The sequence below is a fragment of the Bufo gargarizans genome, chromosome 4, assembly GCF_014858855.1.
Source record: "Bufo gargarizans isolate SCDJY-AF-19 chromosome 4, ASM1485885v1, whole genome shotgun sequence".
Lineage (NCBI taxonomy): Eukaryota > Metazoa > Chordata > Amphibia > Anura > Bufonidae > Bufo > Bufo gargarizans.
Window position 1 is genome coordinate 109,332,049 of NC_058083.1, and position 16,623 is coordinate 109,348,671.

Here is a 16,623-nt window from a genome sequence, read left to right on the forward strand (position 1 = left end):
GTTTGAGGACATTAAAATCGAGGATATATGAAAGAGGGAGTTACACGAGATGAAATGAACTGAAAGCCTAGTGGAATAAATTGGTGGTGGTAAGAAAAGGAAGAGAACAGGGATTTATCAACTTGTAGTGCAATGAAGAAAGGTCTGAAATGACTCTAGAGTGATGTGCTGGCACAAGCAATGGTTCTTTTTCGAAAGAGGAGGAGAGAAGGAAAGGTAGACCTCTTTCTGTAAAATTCAAGGGATCTGTTCTGGGAGGAGAGGCATTTAGGGAACAGGGCTTTGGAAAGGAATAATACAAGCGGTAAAAATAACCATATATAGGAAAGACAGACAGAAGAGAAAAAAGGGCAGAATATCAGAAGTGAGTACCTGGTGCCCCATACGGCTCGGCTGCTGAAGGTAGGAGCCCCAAACATACAGAGTGAGAGAGTGCAAGTGGCAGGGGCAATACAAAATAATGTGGGGCAAGTGACCCAGACACATGAAAGCATACAACAGTGCATGGAGGGAGAGGAATCGGGAGTTACCTAGTGCCCTAGGTTCTTCAAATATCATTTCCATTTCTACAATAAAGTCAATTCTCTACAGAACATCTACCATTCATACTAAATGTTCCCAATACAGACAGAAAGCACTCCGATAATCAGTTTATAAAAACAGTTTTTGGTACAGAGCTCCAAATTCTTTGGTCTGTAAGGTAGTTATATAATTTAATAGGGGCTTACTAAAGATATATTTACACAGCTCCCGTTGAACTCAGTAATAGGATAGCCTCCGCCTGTGTAGCTGGCTTATAACATAGTAGCATGCTACCCTATCTCATCACCTTTTCCCCAAAGAAACCCAGAAGCAAACAAAATAAACCCTCAATACTGTACACATTCAGTAGCTGCCTGTCGGTAGAACAATCAATCGGCTGACACCTATCTCTCCCTACTCCAACATACAAATAGACACCAGGTTGGATCAAGAGTGTATGTATTATCAATGGGAAGAGGAGAAAGTTGCTGCCAGACACTTCTGGTAGTAGCTTATCTCCTGAAAGAACAAAAGGATCGGGCACAAAAATTCAATTCGCCTGATCCTTTGCTTCCCCTTTATCTGTTAGGGGTGAGTTGGGAGCTCCTTATACACATCAGACTGTTAGCTGAACCCACATTCATAGTGTTGTCAGAAGGTTATGTTGGGAGGATGCCATCCAAGAGATGCCTCTGAGGAATGCCACTCTATTCATTCAGTGACATCCCTCTTCCATACTCTCCAATGTTAAAAAAAAGGTTGTTTTTTTGCTGGATGCCTCTCTGTGGAATAGTGCAGCAGAAGACAAGGTACACCAACATATACTAGCCCAATGGAGACCAAAAGACATTCTTTTTACCCCATCGAGTTATTGGGGCCCATAGGTTTAATGTTTGAGCGTCCTGGTACATACGGCAAATAGACACTGGAGTCTACAAGCTGTCTATAATGTGCTATACTTTTGTGTCCATGTACACATAGACAGTGCACCCTCATGTACCAAAATCTATAGACTGTAAACTTAGGATTCTCTTTCTCCATGCATTACTATTGGGGAATGGCATGGACTGAAGACCAGGGAAAGATTTAAGGCTAATAATGAAGGGTAGAGAACACTAACATCAACAGAGTTCTTAAAATGAATAAATCCCCAGTAAATACATGCTAAAATATTTATAGAAGAAAATATGAAACCTCAAAGGGAAAGTAGAAAAGGAGGAGGAACAAGACAGGCGGCGGAAAATGGCAGCATGAGGGGAGGAAGGAAAAGATAGGTAGCTGGGTTGAGAAATGGTAAAAAAAAATAAAAAATACCTAGGTGTGTCAGAGTCAAGAAACTGCCTGAAATACAAATAATGAGACGTTAGTGCCGGCATCAGGGGAACGGAAATCATCAGCCCCAATGTATTCTAACACATTCATTCAGAGGTCTGCATATCAGTCAATGGACAAGTGTTAGAAATTCTTGCCTGGAAGCAATAATCGACCTCTGTCATAGAGGATAGTGTAGTAGTGAGATAGGGAGTGCCAGTAGGGGGACTTTGTGAAAACTAATAAAGGAGAATCATGTGGGTTAGAAGGAGATATGTGTTATTAGGGGATTTAGTCACAAATGGTAATAATGTGTTGGGTGTGGAGTCGAATGAACAACCTAGGCATTTGCAGATGGAATACAAGAAAGAGCTAACACATATGGTGAAAAGAACTGTGCATGATGGAGGGTAGGCAGTGAAGAGGGTAAGGGATGACTGGGACCACTGGTGGAAGAGGTGGTTTTAAAGAATAAGATCACTTGAAAAGTACAAGGATGATGATGATGAGTCCTGAAATATTGTGGCTGGGGTTTGAGGACATGTGAGGTAGAAAGGAAAATCGGGGGAGGATGTGGGGAAGCTCATGCTAAAGGTTCTCTGTCTCATGCTTAATGAAGAGGTCAAAAGCAGAGTAGGAGGCAAACAAAGCTTTGTAGGAGAACCTTTCTAGCGTCCCCCCCCCCCCCATATGCCAAATAATTCCACATAGGTACACTATCCTCAATCATATGTACCCACTAATGAACACTTACCTGTCACCCCCTTCTGGAGGACGATATCCTGCAGATAGAATGTTCAAGGACAAGATGTTGGGGTCAATTAGAGACTCGTCAGCCTCTGGTGTATTCCGGATCCTTCCTAAAAAAACAAAATGAGATTTTGGTCCTTTTTTAGAAGCATGTTCGGTAAGATGAAATGTGAAAGTGTCAGTGAGTGACAACATGTCAAAAGATGCCCTCTCCCAGGGTATAATTCCATAGTGGAAAAGTCCACTGCAGCAGAAATTGACACCATGTATTCCACTAGGGGCAGTGGGGGATCTGCAACACATACGTTACATTTCTGCATGGAATTTTTCCGCAGCTTTTTCTATCTGTGTTGCAGATTTTGGATGCAGAATTTAATTGTAGACTTCATTGGTATGTGAAATTCCACACTGAAATCTGCAACACAAATCTGCAGGAATCCACTCGAAATTACTGTTGTGTATTGTGTGGCATATTTTTACTGCACATGAAGGCACCCTAACAAATGGACCTTTACTGTAGTCGTTGTATAATTCTAATTTTTGCTTCAATTTCTCACAATTTTCAAGATCTCTGTCGTCACCAGATGAAAACAGGGGCTAAAAATGTGTTCTCATAATATTGTGCTTGTTCAATGTATCAGCAAGAGATTGTAGGGAGGAAAGCATTGGCTGCTAACTACTGGAGGAGACCACTGCTATTACATGCAGCGATTTCCTCGGCAGCGTGGGGAGGAGTGATCGCTATGCCATCGCTCGTCCCCATACAGTCTAGTGGTCTGCCAGCAGCAGAATCGGTGATTTTTAAGCATGCATCATCATTAAGCAATCGGCTGCAGTATTACACTGCAAGATGATCATTAATGAGCGTTCATACGTTTGCTCGTTACCGAGTAATACAGCCTTTAGGATGCCTTCACACATGGCTGGGTGCGTTCTTTTGGTGCGGATTTCATTGTGGATTATGATTTCCCATTGAATATATCATGTCTTACACAGCAGAATACAAATGCACAGATTTTTAGAGTAGACAAACTTGAACTCCATAAAAATACATGGGGAACTATTTATGATGCAGATTTTCCGCAAATGCATTTGGCCATGGATGAAGGCACCCTTGGCGATCCCTTGCTTCACTCTAGAGAAAAAGTACTTTTAACCCATATGCAAAGGAGTAGTTAAGTACACCGAGAGTGGGGCCAAACCATTCGGTGCACCCTTGCTCAAACACCTTCCTCTGTCAGCCCCTCCCTCTTGATTGGCAGGATCACATTTCTGCATAGTCACCTCACTGCAGCCCCCCTGCTGCTCCCCTGAAATGACCGGAGTGGCCGGTTGCACAACATGCCTGGCCATTCTATTCATTTCTATGGGAGTTTGTGAGATAGCCGTGTAGAGAGCGGAACTCCCATAGAAATGAATGGAGCGGCCACGCACATGTGCAACCGGCCACTCCGGTCATTTCAGGGGAGCAGCAGGGGGCACCATTATTGTGATTGGTAGGGATCCCTGTGGTAGGGGATAACTTTTACCTAATGGTATGCCCCTTTAACTACTCATTTTTTCATAGTCAATTAAAAAGTTTTTCTCCAGAATGCAGCAACAGATTGCTAAATGAAAGTCGAATTCTTGAAAATTGGAAGGCATTGAAACACAAAGGGACAGATTTATCATTAGCTCAGGTCAGAATAATGGAGTGAAAAAGTCCCCCAAAAAAGTCCTAAACACTAAAACTGCGCACAAATTTGCGACTTTTTTCTGCTCTGCACTATGCTCGCCAGTTTTCTGAAAGTGGGCGTGTTTTCTTATGTAAATGAATCTCTAGACAGATTTACTATTGGGACTATTTAAAAAGTCGCAAAAAAGTTGCAAAAGAGTCGCAATTTCACTCCAGTGAGGACCATGCTTATCTTATGAGACTTTTTAATAGAACATGCGACTTTTTCATAAAAACTTGCAACTTTTTCATAAAAACGTGCGACTTTTGTAAAGCTGCTTACTGACGGATAAACTGCTACAGTCAAACCACAGTTTATTACAGTCTTAAAGAGCCGATCATAAATCTGACTTGGCTAAAACTGACTTTAGCCATATGTGAAAGTGGAGTGAGCTGTCAGAGTCATGATAAATCTGGCCCAAAGTACTTTAGCAATCTTGTAGTTTTTAGTGATGAGAGGATTTAAATATTTTAAATGTAATTGGAGGATGAAGAAGAAGATACTTACCAACTACAAGTTCCCGCACCTCCAGCCATTTCAGCTCTGCCCCCGCTTCATGAACAAGAGTGATGGATATGCGTCTTTGAATGCCCTGTGTGGGAGACATTATTCATCAGAAGGCTTTAAAAGAGAACTTTTGTAATCCAAAAGAAAAAAGACATAGGCCTCATGCACACGACCGTGTGTATTTTGTGGGCCGCAAAAAATATGGATGACATCCATGTGCATTCTGTATTTTGCGTAACGGAACAGCTGGACCCTAATAGAGCAGTCCTATCCTTGTCTGTAATGCGTAACAGAAATACGGACATACGGAAACGGAATGCACACGGAGTACCTTCAATTTTTTTTGCGTACCCATTGAAATGAATGGTTCCATATACGGTCTGCAAAAAAATGAAACGGACACGGAATTAAAATACGTTTGTGTGCATGAGCCCATAGGGAGAGGTTACCTGATGGAGAAGGAAGGTGCCATGACAGGGTAAACCAGTGCCATGATCTACTGCCACAGGTATGTAGCTGTAAAACAGAATAGAAACCATATATGAAGTGTATTACTAAGAGTAGTACAAAAGGATGGATTAGTCATAAAGGGCAAACTGACCTTTCTAAAACTAGCCATATTGAGTAAAATACTCTGGGAAGATTATAGAGATGGTAAAAAGGACAACTGTACCCCCTCACCCCGAGATGTTTGGAAAAACTTTCCTGCTGAATTCCTTCAAAAACTTTGGGCAAGTGTACCTAGAAGAACTGCTGCTTGTCTGAAGGTAAAGGCTGGTCACACCAAATGTTGATTTGATTTAGATTTTTTTTTTGTCCATTCACTTTGCAAAATAAACTATTAAGTAACACTTCTACCTTTGAAATAATTCTTAAGGCTGTATTACACTGGCCGATTTTTCGTCCGATAATTGCTGAAGAGCGTTCGCATGAACATGTTGCAGTGTAATGCTGCTGCTGACGGCCCAATGAATAGCAAGCTCATTCATCGGGCAATTCTGATTTTGAAGCATGCTTCAAAATCTGCGCTTTACGGAGGCAAATCATGGTGTCTAATAACAATCTGCCGCCGACAAACAACTGGACAGTATGGGGACGGGCGATGGCATAGTGATCGCTCCTCCCAATGCTACGGAGGAGATTGCCGCATGTAATAGCAGATGTCTCCTCCACTAGCTAGCAAGCGATTGCCGGGACGGAACTCATCACTCCTGACAATCGCTTGCTCAATCGGCCTGTGTAATCCAGCCTTTCAAGATTTTTTTCCATAGCTGCCTAAAAGGTTTGCACAGTACTGTATATAAAATGAATGCATTATTGGATACTCACTCTCCATTTGCTTCCAGCTCACAGATTTGGAAGAACGCCATCAAGTCATACTTGCAGTGGCACTGACCAGTACTGGGAACACACTGCCTTGTTAACTTTGTGGCTGGAACTGAAAAAAAAAAGTTTTTTTTTTAGAAAAATGGGTAATAAGATGTGAAGCCCACTAACATCATTGGAGTAGTTTATGAAGTTTTGATATTTTATCTGATGTAAATAGCTCCCACACACTGTGCGGAAAATTGTGGAAACCATATTATCTTGGTAAAAATACGTCATTTTACTGAAGCATCTTTATAGGGAAATTCACTTAGATATGCGACACAGGAATGCCCTGTATCCACTGCCATGGGATAATCTGCATTGGTACCCAAAATGAAAGAAACCAATTCATGCAATACTGTGCAAGTAAGCTAAAGATTGGAACAGCTACCGAGACTCACAAGCAGAACAACACAAAAGAGATTACAAAGTAGAGATTAGTGTTGCATTTAGGTGAACAGATAATGGTTACAATTTGAACGCTAAAGATTCATATTGGACGATATTCATGTAGTGAAAATATACGATATTCATGTAGTGAAAATATACTGTATGTAGGGACTGAAGAATTGTAGTGAAAACGCTCAGTCAACGCTTGTAAAATTGTTTATTGCAAAATTATCACTTGTCGATATTGAATTGTGTAATGTATCGTGCGATTTCTCAGCAATGTGAAAGATAAAAATCAGGCGTGTTTTATGTAAGTTGTTGCTGTCTAAATACAGTGAATGATCCTCAATTGACCAAGTAAACAATCGCATGCAAACAAATTTGCTTTAAAACGCTAATTGCGATTGTTTTGTCAATAGTCTATGATTATCCATTCGTCTAAATGCACTATAAGCCTTGTAATTCCTGTAACTTGTTTGTTTGGCACAAAGGCCCCTTTATACAGCCGGTGATCGGGAACAAGCTTTGGTCATCAGCCTGTGCAAACATACTGCCGATCACCAAACAAACACTAGCAAACGTTAGTCTGTCAAGTGATTGCATCTTTCATATGCCACGAAAAATCACTCCATTTGCATGTGCTGCTGAAAAATGAAAACTGCTTAGGGATGAATGACCATCTCTCCCGCTACAGATGATGATGGGGAAAATAAGGATCACCTGAACTCAGCATGCATGTATATGGAGAACTTGGGAAGAATAGCTGTCAGCTGAAGGAGTGCTCACCACACGGTTATTAAAGGTGTATTGAAGGTGAGCATCTTTAAGAAGGGTGTCCAGGATTTTAATATTGTTGACATATCCTCCGGATGGTCTAACAATATCTGATTGGTGGGGGTCCGATGCCCAGCTTCCACGATAAGCAGCTTTTCTCAAGTAGCGCGGTACTGGAAGTTGAAGCCAAAACTACACACTGTGTAGAAGATGGAGTTGGTTTCGGCAGCGCTGCTCCCATTCTCTTGAGTGGCGGGGGTGCAGAGTGTTGGATCCACGTCAATCTGATATTGATGGCCTGTCCTGAGGATATGCCATCAACATTAAAGAGTTTTTCAGATTTTTCTTAACTGATGACCTATCCTCTGGATAGGTCATCAGTATCTTCACTCAGGACTCCCACCAATCAGCTGTTTGAGGAAGCCACGGCGCTCACCGGAGCTCCAGTGAGTCCTCACACCTAACTAAGCACAGCGCCTTTCATTCTGTAGTGGCTTTGCTTGGTATCGCAGCTCAGCCCCATTGAATGGGATTGAACGCCTAGGCCACGTGACCAATGAACATGACACCACATGGCCCAGGCACAGCTGCAAGAAAGCCGTGGTGCTCATGTGAGCACCTTGGCCTTCTCAAACAGATGATTGGTGGGGTTCCCAGGTGTTGGACCCCTAGAGGATAGGTCATCATTTAAAAAAAAGTTTGAAATCCCCTTTAAAATCCTGGAAAATCCCATTAATACTTTCTGCAAGATAAAATCTTGCTTTACTTATAAGTCTCATATGTTCATTCTGTGAATGTAATGTTTCGATGTACTCCACCATATGGAGTATTCCACATTCCTCTTCCAAGAGAGAAATCCTATCTCATTGAATTGTCCTCTAATGCATTCGCCACTAGACAGGTGAATGTCAAATGGGACAAGTGTCACATATTTCATGGAGTATAAACTGACATATAATTTAGATTTTAGGATTTTAGACTGTTCCATTCATATATTAAAGATCTTACTATTCTGTTTCTTTTGTTCAGGAATGCAAATCTATGGGTTGGGACTGATAAAACCTAACCCGGAGTTCAGAGAAACCGTGTTGTATAGCACTGCCATAGAAGACAGAGCTACAGGCAGGGGCCTCTCTACTTAGGGCTTCAATAGGCCCCCAATTTCTCACTAAAAGTTGACAATAGTTGTAGACCCAAGGATGAGAAATCACTTAGTGTATAGGCAGTCACAGCTCATATAGTATGGTGGTGAAAGCACACTGCACATGCTATAGAGAGACCAAAGTGTAGAGCACACAGAGTCAAAGACCTTGAGAAGATCCACACGCACCATTTTTCTGTGCCTTCATCACAGCACCAGTCATCCTTAGCAGTGCAGGCTCATGTTGTGTTTGGCCCTTAACTGAGCCTTGAAAACAGCTGCCTAGGTTTTCCTCCTCTGCAGATAATATAGGAACTAGGGAACTTAGCATATGGAAAGTAGAGTGCAATGAAGGAGGAAGAAATGGGGTGTGCAAGCCTAGGTAGAGCACCCAGTAGGGTTGCATTGAAATCAGCCACAGACATAGATAGTAGATTATAGTTAGATCAGTAAATAGTAAGAATACAAAAAAGCAAAAAGAAGATATGTGGGTTAGAAAAAAAATACACAGGTAAATTCACATTTACATAATTGTCTTATATTGGCACTTATGATATTACACTGTTACTACAAAATGCTGGCCATACCTTTCCTGGCGGGGGGGGGGGGGGGGGGGGGGGGCTAGTAATATAGGAATGGGCCAGGTCCATCAGCCACTCTTTGTCAATGGTTCCATGGCTTTACATTATGGCTAATTTAGAGGTTCCTGAGAGGGATGCTTCTCTCTATGATGGTCACTTTAAGGCATAGATTGAAAGATGATTTTGTACTAAGACAACTGGAAAGTCTTTAGGGCAATAGGAAGTCTACAAGATGGCAGATGGGCCTGTATTTTGAGGCACTGATGTTACACAGTTTTAAACTGTGGTTAATAAGATTGAAAACAGACACAGATCAATGTAATCCTACTACTTGATCCAGAGGATGGCAAAACCTCTATGAGATGGTCACCAATTTCCCCATATTACACCATATATAGAGGAAATTCCCTTCCTGGCTCTAAATATCAGAATAAATCCCTGAATCAAACTCCCCTCGCTAGAAGCTAAGTACCTTCCAATAGTAAAATATCATTTATTTAATCTAATAAAATCTTTGGTCACACACGGAGCAGTGTAGTTACCTGGTTTGGACAATGGCATGACCCTGGGGAGGAGACGTCTGGAGGAACGCAGGGGGCTGTGGAAAGTTAAAAAACTATTTGAGCAAAGATGAACAAGAATATAAAATTTATCTTAAAGGAAAATTATTATTATAATTATATTATAAAAAATGTTCTCCCTGTATTTGCAGTTATAGTATTACAATTAGCTGTAAGCTTCATGGCATATTTTCCTGAAAATGAAATGTATTAGGCTACTTTCACACTAGCGTTTAAGTTTTCCGGTATTGAGATCCGTCATAGGGGCTCAATACTGGAAAAAAATGCTTCAGTTTTGTCCCCATTCATTGTCAATAGGGACAAAACTGGACTTAACAGAATGGAGTGCTCCAAAATGCATTCCATTCCGTTTAGTTGCGTTCCCAGACTGAGAGCAAACCGCAACATGTTGTAGTTTGCTTTCCGCCCTGGCATGCAGAGAAAGACGAATTAGGCATGACCCACAATGCAAGTCAATGGGGATGGATCCGTTTTCTCTGCCACAATCTTGACTTTCAATGGAGTTCATGACAGATCCGTCTTGGCCATGTTAAAGATTATACAACCGGATCCGTTCATAACGGATGTAGATGGTTGTATTATCAGTAACTGAAGCGTTTTTGCTGAACACTGCCGTATCCAGCAAAAACACTAGTGTTAAATTAGTAGCCTTAGGCTAGTTTCACCCTAGCGCTTACATCGTCTCGCAGGCCATTTTGGCAGAAGAACAGCCTGCCAGAGATGATTGCATTCGCTGGAGCACCGACAGACCCCAGGGATCCAGCCTGTTTCCAGCATTAGTGTTGATTTGGCCAGACAAATATGACTGCCAACAGCAGTTTTTGTCCAGAATTGAATCCCGGCACTAATGCCAGAAACAGGCCGGATCCCCGTCATGTCCCATTCAGATAATAGGCTCCGGCGGGGAAAGCTAGTATCCGAATATGCAAGATACGATGAAAACCGGAAGGCTGAGCTCCCAGCTTGAAATAAATCTAGCAGGACAATTGGAACAATGAACGGGGAGATTTCTGGAACCATGTGAGGCACATGGGCTAGGTCTAGCTTTGTTAGAAAAGAGCTTGTCATGTACTATATGATGGGTGATTTTCATTTTTTTTTTTACATTAATAGGGCACAACTACAGATAACAACAACCGAGCTTTTAAGAGAAAACACCAGTCAAAGTCGTGCAGAGCCTAAGATGGTGGGGCATGACACAGGGATTATCGCTTTGATGCTTCTTGAATCCTTCTGTCACGCACCGTCCGCTCAGGCCATGCACTAGGCAGAATTTATCATTGGTAGCGTTGTATTACGAGTTCTCAGATACGTTACCTCAGGACATCTTTGCACAATGGAGGGAATGGGTGTTGCTGGTAATGTCCAAACACCTCAAATACTATGGGCTGAGTCTTCACATACTCCACAAAGGACTGTGTAACCTCCACTGCAATCTAATACAAGAAAAATGTGCGTCACGAGTGTACCTATGCTTCATTACTAAAATATCGTTATTAGGGCTCATGCACACAAACGTATTTTTCTTCTGTTTCCATTCTGTTTTTTCACAAGTCCGTATATGGAACCATTCAACTCAATGGGGCTTGAAAAAAACGGAAAGGACTCCGTGTGCATTCCATATCCGTATGTCCGCATGTCCGTTCCGCAAAAAAAAAGTAGAACATGTCCTATTCTTGTTCATTTTGCAGATAAGGACAGGCATTGTTACAATGGATCAACAAAAGATAAACCATGCAACATAGACATCACACTGATATAATCCAGTTTTTTTGCGGATCCGTGTTTTGCAGACCGCAAAATACATACAGTCGTGTGCATGAGCCCTTATGAGAAGGAAATTCACATTTTTTATGACATTTGAAACACTGTCAGTTTTATGGGCCATTGACTTACGTTTTGAACATGGTAGAAACCAAGGGGTGGTCCACGACCAGTGTTCTTTAAAGGTTCAGTAGAAAATGCCTCATCATGGCGGTGGATGAAGCTAAAAGACAAAATATATATATTCATTACCTCTCATAATTTTAAGGGTCTGTTTCATATAACACGTAGGGGATCATTTATTAAGACCGGCGTTTTGGACGCTCGTCTTAAAGGCCCCTACCCTGGCGGTGGATCGAAGTTATGTAGAGGCGCCTCATATCCACCGCAGCTTCTAAATCTACACCAGCTACCTTGCTGGTGTCGATTTAGACCATTTTCTACGCCTAAAACAGGCATAGAAAATGATGAATGAGGCGGGTCTTAAAAAAGTCGCAAAACAGGGCCTTGTGACTTTTTGGGCTTATTTGTTGAAAATGCTGAAGGAAGTTTCTATGCATGGACTGGAAGCTCTGTAAAGACAGGTTGGGACCCACAGAGACGGAACTAAGCAGCAGGGAGCAGGTAAATACAATTTTCCCCGCAGGTCAGATAGGGTGGAGGTGTAATTTATATAAAAATAAATGTTGGACAACCCCTTTAAGCCAGATTTATCAACTGAGACTTTTGTTGCAACAATTGTTGCAGGGGGGTAGCATAGAAAGTGGAGTAACATTTCAAGACAGGAGTGCTAGACTTGAAGATGCAAAAAAGTTATCAAACTCTTTGCAACATTTCATAAATTTGGCACAAATTACAGCAACCCAGACTCCTTCAAATCCAACTGAAAAAATTCCCCTTATGAAAAATGACTTGGTGTGAGATCAACACTAACTTGAACTGGCAAAATATGTCAGCATATTCCGGAGGGATGCTAGATGCTTGCAGGACGGTCACTCTGAATGTAAAGATGGAGCCCAGTTTTAGAGGGTGTCCGCCTCCATCTGTGAGGTCAAGGGAAGCTTTTATTGGGCTGTCAAGGAGAGCAGCCTGATGAGAAGCTAGAAAGACAAAAACAGGATGGTATAATTATCAGGAAAGCAATGCTGAAGCTGAATTAAACAGAAAATGTCCCATTTCAGATTCTATGGAGGAGATTTATTAAGACAGACGCTTTCTGCGCCAGTCTTGATATCCCCTGCACTGCCTGAGAATGTGCCTAATTTATGATGAGGAGCACTTTGGACTTGCTAGGTAGCTTTGTACTATTTACATGCATGGTGCTGTGCATACTGATTGTAATCTGCTGCAATTGCACGTGTGTTTCATATGAAAGCAGAAATAAATCTAACTTTTGCATAACCCTATCTCTGCATTATGAACCTATATAACAGTCCGTGTGGTCCCTTTTCTCCTAAACCTTTGCCTACCACAGTATTCTCCATAGAAGCAATGCTTATTGAAAACAATACTGGGCTAAAAGGAACCCTAAACAATTCCTCTCTTAAAGGGGTAATTCAAGAGTAGGATAGAACTCCCAGAGTGGCCGACCCACATGAACCCAGAGGCGGGGAACCAGGAATGTATGATCTCCACTGAGGGTCGGCCACTCTGGGAGATCAGTCTTACTATTAGATAACCCCTTTAATGAGAGACTTTGGGACTTTCTATCTATGCACTGAGAAGTTAGGAATCATCCACAGCTACTATAAGGGACTTTGCAAAGTTTTGTAGGGAAAACAGGAACGCTGACCCTTTGACTGTCTGGTTTAGCTCTGTTGTTCATGTCTGCAGACTTGTTTATGTCTGGAAAAAATGGCTTAGTCATTTCCATAGATTTGTATTGAAACACTATTCAAGTCTATACCATACTGAAATTGCAACATTGTTTCTGTTAGGCTGTGATTATCCACTTCACTCCTCTCACTAGAAGGTTCTAGTTCAGTTAGAAACCGTATATAAGGAGAGCAGTCAGAGCCTTTAGTATTCAGATAGTTTAGTAAAGTGACCAGAAGAAGATGCTGATATTAGGACACTCTGCCACTGTGTCTCCAGCCCTTTGACCAAATGGCCAGTCGCCAATCTTCATCTAGTTTGGCTTCATCCTAATGTATCTATATTCATACTTTGGTCCCCTGAAGAACCATTGATAACTAATACTGGGGAAATGTGTCAGGACTGGTCTGTACAAAGCTTATGAAGTACTCATCTAGGGTCTTACAGGTGACATCAGAGGGTTTAGCAACTGAGAAGTGGGGTTGCCCCTTTTGGGGCGGGTGCTCCGCTTTTAGGCAAGGGTAGCTGTAGGGGCAATTGAAGGGGCCAGTCCATATCCCGACCCCGTCTTCAAGGTGGCCACTCTTCAGTTGACACCCTGTACAACTGAACCGTGAGTTTAAATGGTTTATTAGCTTGCCGGGTTGATGCTGCACATCATTATATGTGTTAAGATGCACAAGAATTGTGATGGTTACTGGATATGCTTTTTGCTTATTTTTTGGTTCCCACATTTTGTACATGGGTATTATCTATCATTTTTGTTATTTAATAATTAATTTGTTTGGGGTTGTTTTTTGTATTTGTGTATATTTTATAGATTTTAATTACATACAATTAAAAGTTATATTTTAGAGGGTTTTTGATGCAGTGAATTTCTTGGTGATAGCCCTCTCTATGGTATCCATTGTCTGTGATAGCCAGTCAGATGACTGATCCACAAACCCTTGACCACCAGTCCTTTGGCCAGGGTACCAGCCTTTTGAGATAGAGTGACAGTTAGCTCAGGCCTTTTCTTAGCATCAAACCCTTCTTCTGCTTGGGAGGAGACTGGAGAAGCCATCTCATTGCCTTGCCTATATTGTTTTGCACTTTAGTTCCTCCACTAAAGAAACACACTGGTTTATTGCAAACCCTGACCCCCTGGATTTATTTCCCATTGGGTTGCACCAAGCCTTACCATGCCCTCCAGAGAGCAGAAACATGTGGTGACACCTCCACAGTGTCCGGGGGATCCAATGTAACATTGAGGCTACCCCAAACCCAGCCACTGCACAGTATAGGTACTACATTTCTAGGTTGTGTTCCTTTAAGACCTGATTAAAATGGGCTACAGACTGCACATGGACCCATAGAAGTCAATGATTCAAGTCACACATACATTTTTCCGCACTGGCAGAGGTTCCAAGGTGAGAAACTCAGGGCATGAGCTACTTTGGTCTGCATGTCCCACTGGAAACGAGTATCTATGGTGGTTGCCAGGTCTTTGCCCGGACTGTATATTTGGTCTTCATTGCTAATTACCACACAGTTTCGCAGGTTCATGTACCCATTATCAATGCAGACTGAATAAACAATGTGGTTCTGATTAGTCAATATGATGATGCTGTGGCTCGTACGGCCACTTTTCAGTCAGCCACAAGGTGTCCGAGTCCCAAACCTAAAACCATCTTGTGTAAAAGACCTAAGTATCGCATAAGAGGGTCTACTTACCTGCACAAGTATTGTTGTTGACCTCATCTGCACTTGGACCAGAATCTGGGTTTTGACCTTGTCCCCCTTCCACTATTCTCAGCTCCTCCTGAGATGTGCCTGAGCGAGTCATTCCAGTACAGGACTCGGCCTGGAACTGTCCGAAAAGTTGTGAATTAGAATAAAATGCATAAAATGGCAGCTGGCACAAAGGGGAAAAAAATTCTTCAAATGCAAGATGAGCTTATTTGGCAAACTGTTCTTGGGTATTGTTTTTCTCCTATAAAAGATTCAGCCACCTCTAAAGGACAACCACTGTGACATTATAATTATATTTAAGTTCTAATGGAATTAGAAAATACTATTTAAGAGCGGACATTCCTCACCTTTTGGAAATGTTGATCATCAAATGAGATTTTGGCTGTTCCACACTGCCGAACTCCAGAGCCATAGTCAGGAGCTTCCTCATCCGCTAAAAGAAAACAGCGACAAATTAAACATATGTACAGGATGCAAATGTAAAGCAGGCCTCTGTATGTATGCGTGCAAGTATGTGAAGCAAATTTCTAATTTCTTAATTTTTGTTCATGCTTTGGTTACTTGTAATTTATAATTATTCTGTGGTTGCTGTAACAGAAATCAGAACTCCAAGCAGTGACTTTCTTGTGACCCTGTGGTAGATTTTCATTTGCACAGAACAAGCATCTGAACAAGCAAAGCTGCAGTGTAAAGCATAGGGAGGTGGATTTCAGGCCATATCAGACTACTGATCACAGTTATGTCTTAGTGAAAGAGAGATGCCAGCCAACAGTGTAAAAAAAAAAAATATATAGTATAGAATGTATGATCTTGCAAGCGTTCCTCTTGTTTTAATTGTTAACTTCTTTGTCGCTATGTAATGTATGATTTTGTTTCTACACAAACCCCCTGACTGTAAAGCGCTGTGGAATATATTGGCGCTATATAAATAAAGATTATTATTATAGCAGGTAAGCACTAAGTAGTAGTACACACAGTTACACACAAGAGGGTTACATCCAGGTGATGTCTTTAGAGGAGGGCTACATCTTTATATGTCTTAGAAGTGGGCTACATCTTTATGACATATCTTAAGAGAAGGACTATATCCTTATGATATGTCTTACAGAAGGGCTATAACTTTATGGCATGTCTTTAGAGGAGGACTACATCCTTATGATATATCTTTATGTCATACTGTTCTGCCCATATTGTGCGAAGTAAATGTATGTAATATGCTGTTACAGATTATACTGAAATGTTAGTTTGACGTTGCTGCCATCTAGTGGTCAAAGTTAGTTACTACCTTGCCAGAACTTTACAGAAAGTGTATTTTTCTCAGCGTCAGAGGCAGTACTCTTTAACCTGGAACTGTATTTCCTCCATTTCATGACTGCTCCTGGATCTAGCGGACTGCATGCAGAAGAGCTCTTGATCTATTCCTGGACTTCTGATGGAATTGTCTGTGAGTACTCTCACTGATGGAGTGAGGCTACTGTATAATGTTTAATGTAATGACACATATGTTTTGTTTATGCTTATGTTGTAGTTTTACAAAGTTATTCGGAAAAAAGAATACATACAGATCTGATGTCTCACGTTTCTTGACTTCTGAATTATTGTTAAGCTGTTTGACTAGTGTTATACAACAGTAGTAAGGAAAGACCGGCACTCACTGTAGCATGAAGAAAATC

General features: G+C 41.5%; 1 protein-coding gene across 4 annotated transcripts in view; it reads right to left on the reverse strand.

Moving 5' to 3' along the window:
• KIF1A (kinesin family member 1A) overlaps window positions 1-16,623 on the reverse strand; it is a 123,561-nt gene that overhangs the window by 21,477 nt on the left and 85,461 nt on the right. For 2 of the 4 annotated variants that reach the window (XM_044288678.1, XM_044288676.1), the window contains exons 26-36: window positions 15,298-15,383; window positions 14,933-15,068; window positions 12,339-12,504; window positions 11,537-11,627; window positions 10,958-11,076; window positions 9,602-9,657; window positions 6,135-6,243; window positions 5,255-5,321; window positions 4,806-4,890; window positions 2,588-2,693; window positions 1,837-1,863 (exon numbers count right to left, since the gene is read on the reverse strand). In XM_044288678.1, the coding sequence (XP_044144613.1) occupies window positions 1,837-1,863; window positions 2,588-2,693; window positions 4,806-4,890; window positions 5,255-5,321; window positions 6,135-6,243; window positions 9,602-9,657; window positions 10,958-11,076; window positions 11,537-11,627; window positions 12,339-12,504; window positions 14,933-15,068; window positions 15,298-15,383 (1,048 nt within the window). The remainder of the gene's footprint in view (window positions 1-1,836; window positions 1,864-2,587; window positions 2,694-4,805; window positions 4,891-5,254; window positions 5,322-6,134; window positions 6,244-9,601; window positions 9,658-10,957; window positions 11,077-11,536; window positions 11,628-12,338; window positions 12,505-14,932; window positions 15,069-15,297; window positions 15,384-16,623) is intronic. The other 2 variants (XM_044288680.1, XM_044288677.1) reach the window with 1 other exon arrangement.